The sequence below is a fragment of the Notechis scutatus genome, chromosome 2, assembly GCF_049901735.1.
Source record: "Notechis scutatus isolate UNSWTSFEM ecotype Mainland chromosome 2, rNotScu1.2, whole genome shotgun sequence".
Lineage (NCBI taxonomy): Eukaryota > Metazoa > Chordata > Lepidosauria > Squamata > Elapidae > Notechis > Notechis scutatus.
In genome coordinates this window covers 58,551,929-58,566,474 of record NC_142010.1, presented here as the reverse complement: position 1 = coordinate 58,566,474, position 14,546 = coordinate 58,551,929, and the positions used below count along the sequence as shown (strand labels likewise).

The 14,546-nt window shown below is 36.1% G+C and overlaps 1 protein-coding gene across 1 annotated transcript in view; it reads right to left on the bottom strand.

The window, feature by feature from the left end:
• Nucleotides 1-14,546, bottom strand: part of EFCC1 (EF-hand and coiled-coil domain containing 1) — an 83,715-nt gene that overhangs the window by 14,260 nt on the left and 54,909 nt on the right. Inside the window, 3 exon segments of the mRNA XM_087954836.1 lie at nucleotides 4,191-4,356; nucleotides 5,139-5,274; nucleotides 14,309-14,451. Of these exon segments, the coding sequence (XP_087810962.1) occupies nucleotides 4,191-4,356; nucleotides 5,139-5,274; nucleotides 14,309-14,451 (445 nt within the window).

The window sequence follows — 14,546 nt, the reverse complement described above, 5'->3', positions numbered from 1 at the left end:
TTAAGTATTAATGCCCTAGTTACAAGTTAGCATTTTTACTACAGTTTGTAATCATAGGAAAGTGAACAACACAGAAGAATAATGTAGTGGGATGATACTATATTAGAATACTGAAAATGAAATTAAAATTGAGATTCAACTCAATTATCTAATAAATTCAATGTGTTGTTTACTGATATCCCTTCACACAGTTAAGATCGTACTGGTTATTGTAAGAAACCTGTGACCTTCCAGATATTCAGCTTCATCCCCCAGCCATCATAAAAGTTTTCCTTGGGTTATAAATGGTTGCTTGTAAATAGGTCCTCTTCAGCAAACATCTCGGCAAATGTAATTGCAAATTTCCCCTTTTGTGTTCAGCTCATCTTATTGCTTTTTGACAGTTCTAAAGGAGGGTGCAAGAGGAAGAGGAAAGGCGCACTGCCTACTAGTGGCTTCTTAAATAACTTCTTTTAACAGACCATGATAGATTCTGTGCCTGGGGGAGGAAGATCCCAAATACATAGTTTTCTGATATATATATATTTTTAAATAGTGGTGTATGCTGCTCTGCTATTTGAAGAAAGAGAAGAAAAATAATTAGGGGAACCCAGTGATTAAAGCCCCAATACCTCCAATTTGGAACACAAAGCTTCAAGGCAATTAAGAGATGTCATTTAAGGAACAATAAGGATGTTATTCATGGCTAATCCTCTTTCTGTAATGGCAGAAGTGATGCAAAATTTCTAAGCACTGCACATTGCACAGAAGCTAATTATAATCTAATATTGAGCAATTGAGATAACTAATAAATTGACTAAATAATATATCAGATTTTTTCTGTAACTGACTGTAGTCTGAATTATAACTAATGAATTCTGATTATTGTAATATTAAACAGATTCACTTATTAAGGAGAAATTTTAAACATGGAAATATCTAAAATGGTAAAGATACTCTCACAAGGCTTGTAGCATATCATGTGAATGAGTCCCACTAAATTGACTACAACTAACATCAGTTGTATGATTATGAAGGCATACTGAATCTACTGTATACACTTATTTTAGTTCTCATCTCTTGACATTGTACAGTTATTGCAACACTTGAGCTATTGGCTTCTTTTGTTCCAAAGCCATCTTTATGAATGACCTAAAAGATGGAATGGAAAGCATGCTGTAAAGATTTGTAAATGACACCAAGATGGGAGATTTGTCCTTCAAGGACAAAAATCACAAAATGACTTTGCTATTCCTGCACTGAATGGGGTGTTTGGATTAGATGACCTATACAAATCCTTTATAATTCATACACGGTATGATTGTATTACTGGGATTAATGTAAGAAAGAACATCCTATAGATTAAGATTTGATTGAGGCATTGGCCGAAATATTATAGTCTGCCATGCAGGAAGATTGCCCAGCTTAAACATTTATTTGCTATCTGACTCCCTGCTTACATTTTAACAATTCAGACTAAACCTCATTCTGCTTTGCTGTAACAAGCAGTAAGAATCCTTACTGCATCCCTTAAATATTGTCATCTCTGCAATTGCTTGAAGCAAAACAGAGGTTTAATCCATTGTATTTTTTTTTTTACACTGCAGTTTTAAAACAAAACTCCCTAAGGCATACATTTTACATCTTCCAGCCCTTGTTCATCCTTTTTTGTAAATTTTATACAGTATTATTGCAAATTCCAACCATATCCGGAGTCCTTTGAGAGAGAATTGAAAAGAAACACCGCTGTTAATTTCTAAAGTCAGCTTTAAAATTGATAGAAAATATTACCAGAATCAATGTTTTGTAACTGAACAGCAAGTGTTATCTGAATAAAGTATGCAATAGTTTAGGATCCATCCAGAATTTCTTTAAATAGCCACTGAATTTCTTCCAGAGCTAAGAATAATATATTTGAATTGGCTAAATGACAGCATCGGCTGAAAGTTAACTTAGTTCTCTTACTCTAAAATAAAGTCACCTTCTAACTTCCAGATAAATCTGCCATATGGTAAGATGACATAGTCTCCTTAACGATTAAATGTGTTATTTAAATTCCTATATCCATAGTGTTTTTGTAACCAAAAAAGGCACACAAATAATTGCTTGCTCTTGTCAGTCATAACATTACCACCATCTGATCAGCAGCCTGGTTTAGACATTATTTTTCTTTCCTGAGATAATGATGAACTGGGGTAGATTATTTTCACTACAATTCAACATCTTGTTCCCGTCTTCCCCGCTAACAACATTCTTGTAATCATCAGCACTGGCTTCTTTACAACACATACTCCTGTATCCTAAGTAAGACTGAAAATTGTCAGTTGCTTGCAATATTATTCCAGAATATTCCATTTTTTCTGTCCATTTTTTCTTTGTTAGATAAACAAATGTACCAAGAAGGTTTTCAGCATGTATCTCATGATTGTAAACTCACTGTGTATCTGCATTTTGCCCCAATAATAAAACCAGTGAAAAAAATCTGCAAAAGGTTTCCATGAGTTTATTACATTGGGTTTGAATGCAACCTCAATTATATTCTTGATCAATAGAGTAAATGTGCTGCAATTAATGTATAGGCTGCTATTTTCCAACTTTAAAACTCTTTTGGAATATACAGTAACACTACAGGCTGGTTTTCAATGTGCTACGTATCATTAAGTCTAAACCAATTTCTTGTCTACATTAAGATTATCTAAATCCCTGTAAAAGCTGTTCCAATGTTCATATATTTATACACAGAAAATGACTGCTTACAGTTAATTCCTTACAGATAAGGCACATGACTTGGTCAATGAATAAGTATATTCCAGCAAAAGTCAGATATCTATTCCACAAGCAACATTTTATAATTCTAAGCTTAAATTTAGAGTTTACTAATGATTACTTCAATATATCATCTGTTATCTGACACCTTCATTAAAATGTCTTTGAAAAATAGTTCTCTAACTGTAGCTCTTTATTGAAATACACTTAAAAAAGAAACAAAGCAAATGGCTCTTTTCATCTTCTAGCTTTTGTAAAAACATAGGAGATGAAAAAGATTGGATCAATTATTGATTCTTTCAGGTGTCCATTATTCTTGATATGCCTAGAGTTGAAATGACTTCTAGTTTGCTTCTTTTTATATACTTTCTAAGACTTGGAGTTTTATGTACAACGAAGCCTGGCATGCCACTTAGATACAGAATTAACTTGAAATACTCATGTATAAGGAATCTATTTAGATCTCAGAAGTTCAGAGATCTAGAGATGTCTAGAAAATATTTCTAGAAATGTAAAAAGGTCTACCACTTGGCAAATCAAATAATTATTTCCAATTTCTTCAGGATATGAACTATGCCTCATAATAGCATAGAATAGATAAAATAGTAAAGAAAGGAAGGGGAGGTCTAAAGTAGAAATTGGGAAGTTGCTAATTCCACTCGTACACTGGTTTTCCATTTTTAGAAATGTTAACAGCATAAATTGGAAGATGTGGAATTTGCAATGGAAGAAAGGAACATAGCTACTCTTACAATGAAATATATATTTATTTCCATTTATGTACAAATATACATTTGCAATAAATACACAGTATGAACCACAAGGCTATAAAGTGTGGTATAAGTCCAAGTTGGGTAACTATGCCCATCTAGATGCTGTCAGTTAGAAAATCCTACTATCCCTCACTATATTAACTGGAGATGATTAGTTGTTGTGATCTGATGACATAAAGATGTACCCTGCTCTCCATACTTTAACACAGGGGTGTCTAAACTTGGCAACTTTAAGACATGTGGATGTCAATTTCCAGAATTCCCAGGCCAGTATGGTTGGCTAGGGAATTCTGGGAGTTGAAGTCCATATGTCTTAAAGTTGCCAAGTTTGGACACCCCTGCTTTAAAAGAACACAATTTTTAGCGTCTTGTTGATCAAGAAATAGTAAATAGATGAACTGTATAAGAGTCCATGGAATTATGCACTGCCAGTAGTTTTGAATTAAGGAATTGCATTTGAACTGAGCTTTTAGGGAATGAAAGCTGAAGACTATTACAGCTGAATCTTCTTGTTCTGAAATATATAGGTGATATCAGTGAAAGTGTCTTTTGACCAAATTTAAGCAGGTCTGATAAGAAAAAAAAACTCTGAAATATGTAGCCTTGTAATAAGTAGCCCACAAATTGAAAGTAATGTGCCTCCCGAAAGGACAGAATATAAAATGAATTTACCTCTTCCATATTTATCTCCAGAGCTTTCTCTTCCTGCCCTTTCATTTGAAAGTCTTCTTTTAATTTGGAGAGTTGTTGGGCTAATTCCACCAGAGAATTTTCATGGCCACAGCTACTGGGGTTTCCAAAGGATGACCTCAGTTGCTTCAGTGTTGTGTCATCACATCTAGAGAGAGAAAAATTCTGGTCTCTGCTTTTCTCCATCCTAGTAGTCTAATGATATGGAATATTAAGATATTAAAACCTCCAAATATGGGCGGCTATATAAATTGGTTTAATAAATAAATCACTTCCAATTTTTTTTCCAAAGAAACTATAGGGACAGTCACTAATGATTTGAAGACACAAACATAAAAAAGGGACAATTACTAATAAATCTTACATATGCCTGCTCTATACAGGTACGTTTTCTCCTAACAACAATAATTGGGACCAGCAAGTCTGTTGCGAAATGACATAGTTATAAAGTGTGACATCATGTTGACTTACAACAGCAGTTCTGGTGGTCCCAGTTACCGTTGTTAGATGTATCCTATGCATTTGCAGCATTTTGTGGTTCCAAGATTGCCAATTGTGACCTCCAGCCAGCTTTCCCATTGACTTTGTTGTCTGAAGTCAGCAGTGAAGGTCATAAATTGTGATTACATGACTTAACTGTTGTGACTGCAAGCTGGTTGCCAAGCACCCAAATCACAATCATGTGATCACAGGTAAGCTGGCCACAACTAGAAGGAATGGCAGTAATTCCCACATTCATCACTGTTGTAATTTTCAGCAGTTGCTGAACAAGTGGTGGCTGATCAAGGACTATCTACATAACCATATAACATATTCCAAAGCTGGTCTACCTGTAATATTTTTGCTATGTCACACAACAGCATTCTCAAAAAAAAAAAATAGCAAGGACAAAAGTTGCAACTATGACTTCACATAGACACTGAGACGTACCCGCTATTGCAACAAGGAAATCTAGCTAGGAGTTTCTTTACTTCAGCCATTTGGGATTGCTGGTCGCCTATCCATTTCTCTTCCTCTTCATCAGATGCAGCCTGGCCTTCCACAGAACGAAACATCTGATCTTCCACTGGAAAGAAAGAACAATAACCCCCCAAATAAGACAATCACTATCACCATCATATTCAAGTAGCATTTTTAAATCCAGTTTAAGAAAAAAACAATTTGGGGAATAATTAGTTCAAATATTACAGTAATTCATTGCCAAACAAAAAAGGACTTCCTTCATCATCTGCTACCTTAAATACACATCTGCTGCTTTATATACAATATATGTCAGGTATCCCCAACCTCCTGGTCTGTGGCCCAGTGCTGGGCCATGGAAGCGATAGGAGGGGGTGCATGAAGCTGTATTTGTGAAAGATGCGCATGCACAAAATCATTCCCTCTTCACCTTCCTGCCGCAGCCACCTCCGCTGATCCAGCAAGCCAGAAAGAACCATATATATTTGCACAGAAGCTGAGAATTCTAGATGCTATAACAGACACACACCTCTGCCCAAATTAGGTTCAGCTTACCTGTGGATGGAGTTATCTGTGAGTATATCTATTAACATTTTTAAAAAAGAATTCATATATCTTGTATGTACAGTATTTGCATATAGGTCGAACGGTGGATAAGCTGACTCTTGAATTGGAACCAAAATATGATGAAAATGTGGATCAACAATAGGTGGCATGTTTTTCATGGTACTTAGACATATAGGAGATATATGTCACGTGTCAATTTCTATCACAAATTGAAATTAATTAATTGGGAAGGTAACTTTTTTTTCAGTAGGCACATTTCCATATGATAAATGGCAGCCTTACTTATTGAAGATCCTATCCAATGCCCTGCACCATTTATCTCCTTCTTTTGGAAATATATTTGCCTTCTTTGATCATTAGTAACTCAACTTTTGAGCTAATCCTCCTCATAATCAGGCAAATTAGGAATATATTACTCTATGTCTAATTATGTAATTTATAATCTACATTTCTGCTTGTGTTCTATGGCTATAGAATTTAGACTTGGGTAATATGAGCCCCAAATCTGTGCAGTTATCTTTGAAGACATGCTTCTGCAGCACATCTATGTTTGGTTCTCTATAAAGAGGCAAGCTTCCTTTCTTAAGGAGCATAACCTTTATCGATAGAAGGAGAACAACTGTTAAGAGTTATATATAGTATCTTTCTTACGTTGGGGATTGCTAATCCCCAACAATGTAACCTACCATTCTACACAGCGGGTTATCTTGTGCTTTCCTCTTAAGCAAATTTGTGTGTACTCGTATATAAAAAGAAAAAGGGGGAAAGTAGCATATTAAAGTGAAAATCAATTGTACCTGGAACTTTTATTAAATTGTGTTCCTGAACTTGCACAGTTGCATGAGCAACATCTTGACCAGAAATAATCCCATCGTTACAGAAAAGCCTGGGGATTAGCAAAGGCTAAATGGAAAAAGTGGGCTGGAGGAAGGAATGAAGACAGCCTTTATGGGTTTTGACATAAGGTGGAGCAAAGGAGAAAAGTGAGAGGCAGTTGGATTCGTGGTTAAGGCATCAGGTTAGACCAGGAGTTCCCAATCTTGGTAATTTTAGGACATGTGAACTTCTAGAACAGTGGTGGCGAACCTATGGCAGGTAGAGCCCTCTCTATGGGCATGCGCGCTGTCGCCCCAGCTCATCTCCACCACGCTTCTCTCCGCCATTTGCAGGGAAACAGAAGTTTCCCTGCAAACGACAAAACAGAAGCTCACAAAAGAAAAATATCTCACCTCTTGCAGAGCTGCCAATGTTGGGATGCCTCATCTCCTGTCAGCCAGCTGGTCCTTGGGTATCTGCAGCGCCTGCGCACCTGCGCGCCTTTCAGTTTAGGCATACACATGCACTTTGGGTACTCGGTGCCTAAAAGGTTCACCATCACTTTTCTAGAAATTCTGGGAGTTGAAGTCCATGTGTCTTAAAATTGCCAAGATTGGGAATCTCTGGACTATGGTAGGAACCAGGAGACTGTGAATTCTAGTTCTGTCTTAGGCACAAAGCCAGTTCAATGACCTTAAGCTGGTCATTTTCTCTCAGCCCTAGGAAGCCAATGCTGAACCACTGATGAAATCTTACCAAAGAAAACTGTAGAGATTCAAAGATGTACACACACACACACACACACACACACACACAGGTTGAGCTATTTCAGGGGAGTGAAGATGGTGGAGATGGCAAACCAAAGGCAAAGATAGGAAAGGTATAAGGATGCAAAGAAGATGAGGGCAAGATCTTGGAGGGAAGAGTTGTTTTTCTACCAGCTATTTATGGCATGTAGACAGAGGCAAGATGATTTATTTTGGCACTAATATCATGTACCTGAAACACTCAGCCAGAGAAAATAAAGTGCTTTAGGCTAAGGAAGTCTTTTCAATCAGATTTCCAGAGTACATTTGCAAGGGAGAGAGCAATATTGGTTGAATAATTTAGACAATTGTCTGCCTTATTGACACAAATTTCTTCACAAACTGCATTTGTAAAGACTGCTGCTAGCTATTATTCACACATTTGTTGCAAGAAGCTATTTTGCAAGCGCAGGTGTCAGTTTTTTCTGTTAATCACTGTTATGTGGTGCTAAGAGTATAAGACACAGTCTTTTTAAAATACTGCTCAAGCTGGTTGATTATTTTCTTCCAATGTCTTTGTAAAACCAAGGATCTCTCTTTAACCGGAAGATTGTATTTTGTTTTTAAAAACAGTTGGGTCTTCCTTCTGAGATAACATATAAGGAAGGGATTATCTCTTGAATCAGAAGACATGTTATTTTGTGTCAGCTCCCTTTTAGGTATTTGAGAAGAGAGTGAACAATGCTAGCAAGGAATAAAATTTGCAAGCGGGACTTTTAATATTGCTCTACAAATATTGTTGCTTCTAATGCTGCAACAATGGCTGAATGCTTTCCATTTGGTCCAGCAGGGGGCACTGTGGTAAAACCCAAAATAAAGAAAATGCCTATCAGATGACAAGCTTAGCAAGGAATGTCTTGTGAACAAAGTTGTCCTTCTCTTCTACAATAACAAAACTGGTGTGTGTGTGTGTGTGTGTGTGTGTGTGTGTGTGTGTGTGTGTGAGAGAGAGAGAGAGAGAGAGAGAGAGAGAGGTTATGTGTGTGGAATGTTAGCTGTAATTAAGTGAAGGAGACAATCCACTGTTAGTAAAATGCTTATTTCCCAACATTAGTTCAAACGCATGGGTGCCTCATATATCCATGTTCTTTGTATAAGCTTTCAACTTCAAGGCTTTCCTTTGAACATAATCATTTGTCCCAAATGATTAATTAATACGCAGATGCTCTATCTACCCAGCTGTAAGAATCGCAGTCACTGTGGGGTTTGTGCAGTATACTAAGCAGCAAACAATAGGGGATGGAGCAGAGGGGGGGGGGTTAGTATTGTCTTTTTTAAATGTTGCTTTTGCATAAGCTTTGGATTTAGTTTAAACCACATCAAACCTTAAGCTTAAATGTGGTGGTTGTTTGATGCAACAGCAGAGATAGCACTTCTGGCTTCTTTCAGTTACACTGATAGGTGCTGGTGCTTGGGGTACACAGATGCACTCATGTCTGAAACCAAAGACAAGCCTTTAAAGAAGTGAATGATCTATTCTAAGATCAAAGCTCCTTATGAAGTTGTAGACAGTGCCTACAGGTAGGCATAAGGAAGTAAGGATATTTACCGTGGGTTTTTTTCCATCTTTGTTCGTGATCTTATAAAGGAAACGGCTGTCATATGCTCGTCTTGGATGTTTGTTAGAAGCATGTATTCTTAATCCTCTAATATTTTAATCTCTGACGTCTAAAGCTAAAATGCGGTCTTTTGCAATTCTGTTTTTTTTTAATGTTAGTGTACACACACACACACACACACACACACACACACACACACACACACAAGCCCATGGGGGGTGGGGAAATGTGTATCTTTTACACTAAATGAAAGCTGGGCCCAAATACACAGATGCACTTAGTCATTACTCTATTGTTTTGCAATTAACTTCATAATTATGTCAGTTCATTTAACCACCAAAGTTATAAAGCACTGACAATAAAGCATATACAAAAGTATTTTATGAATCATATTATCCTTGCAAACAAACTTTTATAAGTATGGACATTCTTGTTTTCTCGCTATCTCTGATAGGAATTCTGAACAGCTGTTAGTGAATTATAAAATCCCTAAAGTAATGGTTAAAAAAAACCTTATAAATGCCACATTAAGCAGGTAACCGAACTGGAATACTTGGCAGTTTTATTAAAACTCATGATAGCAGGAGATATTTGTGCTCAATATTCATTTGCATGTGGTTACTATCACAAGATTCTTCCCTTATGTTCCAGTTGCTCTAAAATTATTTTGGGAAAAGGTTCTACCTCAGTCACTTTATAGAATACATATCTCAGATTGAATTGGGGTAGGATAGGAAAGTGCTTTTTCAAAAGGCAATTGGGCTTTGTTTTTCTTTTTTCTTTCGAAAGTTTTATTTGGGTTTTCACAAAAACAAAATACAAATAAAACATCTTTTTTGAAAATAGCATGGTCCCAGGTTATCACTTCTTCATACAGACACCAAACTCAGTTTCATGCTCATTTTTATATTCTATTCCATATCTTATTACCGTTTTATATTTTCTACATAGTTTTTCCCCTCTTTTAATTTTCTCAACTTTATTTTAATTATCTCATCTCAATCAAATCATTATATTTATACTTTTGTCTGTCCTGTTTCAATTTCATATTATCTTTTCTTATTAAACAAATTTTCCCAGTAGTTACCAATTGGAGTATGACACCTTTATATCTTTTAATTTTATCCATTCAAACTCTTATTTAAGCTTCAATGTATGCCTTTAAGATTATAGCATTCAATATAATACAGAACTTCCAATCGAATTCTGCTTGGTACATTCTTAAAATACACACTATATTCTTAAAAAGAAAAAATTATATATATATGTAAATAAAGCACACATTCCATTCCAATTCAATTCTATCATTAATATTCATTAAAATCTTAACATCTTTAACATTTCTTTTCAATTAAATATCATACTTCCTTGGGAACACATAAACTTTCCACAGTTAATTCTTTTTTTTCCATATTTCTCACTTATATTTTTATAAATCATTACTAATAATTAAAAATGTTCCCATTTAATTATCTCAATCATTTTAATTCATTTATTTATTAGCAAACATTCAACTACATTACAGTAAATATTTGATCCATCATTTTAATCATATTTTCTAAAATTATTTCTGTTTATAATATAACAATGCTATCTTATGTACCTTTGCAGAATCCCTTTTGCAATTAAATTTTCACCCATTATCTCTAAACAAGCTTATGGTTACAATCCTTATATCTTTTCCCTGTTTCTCCATTTCTTGTTTCTCTCTTTTACAACTTCTTTTCCTTGCCTTCTTCCCCCTCTTCTTCTCCCTCCCTTTTTACCCCCTCGTCTCTCTACTTCTAACTCTCTCATCTGTAATCCCCACTTCTGTTGCTTTCTAATATTATACTTATCTTTCAAATTCTTCTTCTTCTTTTTGGTTGTTTTTTCTAGTCTTAAACCTTTCATTCTCTTTCCCTTTCCCCCCCCCCCCACTTAAAATTATTTGATCATTAAAGATGGCTTCTTCTTTGTCCCAATCTTCTTGTTCTGCAAGCATTTCTTGTTGTTTCTCATAGTTCCAGATCTCCATTTCTAAGAATTGAAATACGAAGCCAAAAGAACCTCTCCCTTCTTATGCATCTTCTTTCCATTTAAGTTCCATTTTCACTTATTCTAAGAGTGATACCATTTTAAAGACTTTTAAACAACCACCCAGTTAATTTTAGTCATTCAGATGCAAAAACCAAAAATCACCAAGTAATCCAAATAATCCAAGGCTGTTTCTTTCTGTTTCTTTTTTCCACTTTCTCTTCCTGGGGTTCTATTATTTTGTTACCAAGTTTCAATTAAGATGTATCTTTGAGGAATCTTGTTGAAATTTCACTGTAAGTTTCTTTTAGTTACAGTTCCATTCCTTAGTTCCAGGCAGTCTCCTCCACTTTTCCAGATCCTGCCCTTTTATTCTTTTTTTTCTCCTTTCCTGCTTTTAAAAACTTTTAAATATCCAGAAATCTTTATTATCCCTTTGACTTTTATTTTCAGCTTAGATGCCTATTAATGTCAAAGTGGATTTTTTTCAATTTCTTGCTTAAGTCTCTTAGCTGTCAGTATAAGGAAGGGAAGAAAAAAAACCTAATCCTTTCCCTTCTCTCTCTCCTTTGCAGCTTCAAAATCTTCTTTGGGAACAATGTTATTAAATTTAAATTCCAGGGCACCTTATTTGTTGCTTTTGCTATTTGACCCGGTCAACCAAAACTTTCTCTTCTTATCTTCCTCCTGCACATTCTTTTCCGGTCAAGTTCTTCTTTGTGGTGGCCATTTCTGACCACCGTTACAACCGCCTTCGGGAAATGGCCAGCTGGGTAATGGCCAGCTGGGGAGGAGAGATGTGGCTCTCCTCAACCCTGCAGGCAGTCTCCCCCTTCTTCACCACCTCTCGGGGTGGCTTAGCCCCGAAACCAGCCGGCTCGAGGTGCTCCAGTGGCGAGCATGGATCGAAGCCTCGCAGAGACGAGGTTTCGGTCTGTCACCGAAGAAGCTCAAACCGGAAGTCCGGGCTTTGTTTTTTCTTGAAGATGTTTCATTTCTCATCCAAGAAGCTTCTTCCATTTTGACTAGTCTTCAAGAGAAGCAAAACATATTTAAGGAAAAACAAAGTCCAGTTGCCTTTTGAAAAAGCATCTTAGGGGCAAACATGATCTGGATGACTGAGAATCTTCATAGATGGTAGGATATAAAATTACCTGAGGGTTCTATGCCTAGGAGAAGGATAAGGAATGGTCCAGGATCTCATGGCCATGGTGCAGCCATACTTATTCCAAGTCATGCTTGCTCCAACTGAGAGAAGTTGGTTTGTGGTTTGAAGGTGGAACACATTTTCATCCATAATTTGCCATTGTGAAATTACTTTCTGTGTCTCAACTGTGCAGGGTGGTAGGAGCAGTTAGGAGGGTCTGTCCCAGTTAGGTGAGTTTGGACTTAGTCCAGCAATGCTGGATAATTTCTGCTCCATCTTCAACATTCTCTTTTAGAGATTTTTTTTGAATAGATAACTGGGCCTCAGAAAGTCTAGAAAGAAACTGGTCATCTAGATCTCTGCCAGTCATACATTTCAGACCAAGCATATGACAGAAGTTACACTGATCATTCATGTACATGATCTAGACCTAGACCTTGACTAGGGGAGTACTTCTCATCTGGTTCAGGTATACTTATAAGTAATATTTGACAATGTTGTGAGGACTGGAAGCTAAAGGCACTATTTTCCAGTGGTTCCAATTCTTCCCAAGTAGATGGTTACATGGTATGATAATGGGGGAAGAGGGCTTGAGTGTTTGGCCACAATTTTCTGAATAGTTGTCTCAGTTATTATGGGAGAGCTTTTTCTTCGTGCTGAATCTTTCTGAACTATGCATTTGAGCTAGGAAGCATGCTGTAGGCTTCCCATCCATGTGAAACTCAGTGGGAAGAGAACCAAGAAGCTAGACAACTATAGCTTGCCCTTCAATGTAAGGAAGCCCCCTATCCCTATTAATCTGAAAAGAAATTATGCTCTTTCACTAGGCTTTAGGCTACAATGTACAATGGGGACTACTATCTATCACTACATGGTTTTATTGGTTAATATTTATTACATTTTCAAAATCTTTATGACTATGTTGCTTATCATTTTTCCATTTTACTTTTCTTTTTTAGCCTACCCAAAGTCTTACAATGAAGCACCACAGAAATTATGTAAAATAAAATATAAAGAAAGAAATAATAGATGTAGGACAAATCAAATTAAAATAAGTTTGAAAAAACTCCAGCTTTATGACTACATATCTGAGTATAGTAGAACCTCTGGTCATGAACACTTCTGACCATAACCAAATCAGGTTCCGACCAAAAAATTCACATTTTTTTCCCCCAAGGCCGATTTCCCTTTCCGCACCATTTTTTTTTGTTAAGTGCCAAATTTCTAAAATTCGGTTCAAGTCACGACCAAATTGGGTTGCAACCAAAATTATGGAATTAATTATGGTTGTGACCAGAGGTTCTACTGCACATATCTTAAAGGATAAACTGGATTTCCTTCTAACAAACATTCCAAACATTTCTAAGCAGGAGACTTCGCTAACAGCTTTATTCTAGTAGTGTGAAAAATATCCTGTTCTGGGTTTGGGACATTTATTCCATTTTTCTTCCAGAATTTGCTAGTTCCAGGGGATGAGCTAGTAGTTTTCCAGAAGTAAATCTTCTGGAACAGGAAATGGTCTGCAGTGTTTACTGTAAGATCAAATGTACAGAAATGTTTAACCAATTATCCTCACTCCCTTAAATCTGACTATTTTTAAAGCAGGAACAAACAGGAACACAATGGAAGACACTCTGCCCCCTTTAAGAGACCCAAGTAAAACTTTTCCATTTAAATTCAGTTGATGGCCTGTGTTCAGCTATTCTTTATATATTATAAAGGTGGATCAGCCATTGTATAAATATATCCTACAATGGCTGATCCACCTTTACAGAAGATTCTATGAAGGCAAAACCAAGCAAAACTGCTGTGCCTTTTTGATTTGTGATAAAAAAAGAATTCATCCAAAAGCTATTTTTATATCTTTCTAGTTCTGCTACAAAGGGAAGATTAAATGAATCTGAATATATGAATTAAAATTAGCCCTGCAGTTTGTGCCATCCTATTAGAAAGTCTTGCCACATTGTTGTGTTTATAGTATTGATATGTTCAATACTATAAAATCATTTCAAAGAAAGAAACACAACAAAGTTTTCTATAATAGCATGAGACCATTAAAAACATAGCCAACATATTCTGAGGAGACTCTTGAGGGATTGGTGGACATTTACGTGTGCCACCAATTATCCTCCTGAGATTTTCTTTGAATCCTCACCCTTGATGTTTAGAGGTTTCTTTTCCATTAAAGTGATCTGTAATAAGAGCTGAAGATTTTTATCCCCTTCCTACCATTTTCCAATACTCCTGCACCACCAGTTGGTGAACGTCTATCTTGCTGGGTAAGTGATAAGCTATCTTGTCCTTCCAGAGGTACGTTTGTCTTCTGTTCTGAGTTGCTTTGTGAAGGAACTGGGCACTTTAAGACCTCTGATCTGGAAAAAAAAAAAAAAAAGAGATAAGCGGACAAAATAAACCAAATAGCAAAAATCCAAATCAGATTTAAGTATGGCCTATTTTTTTCTTACCA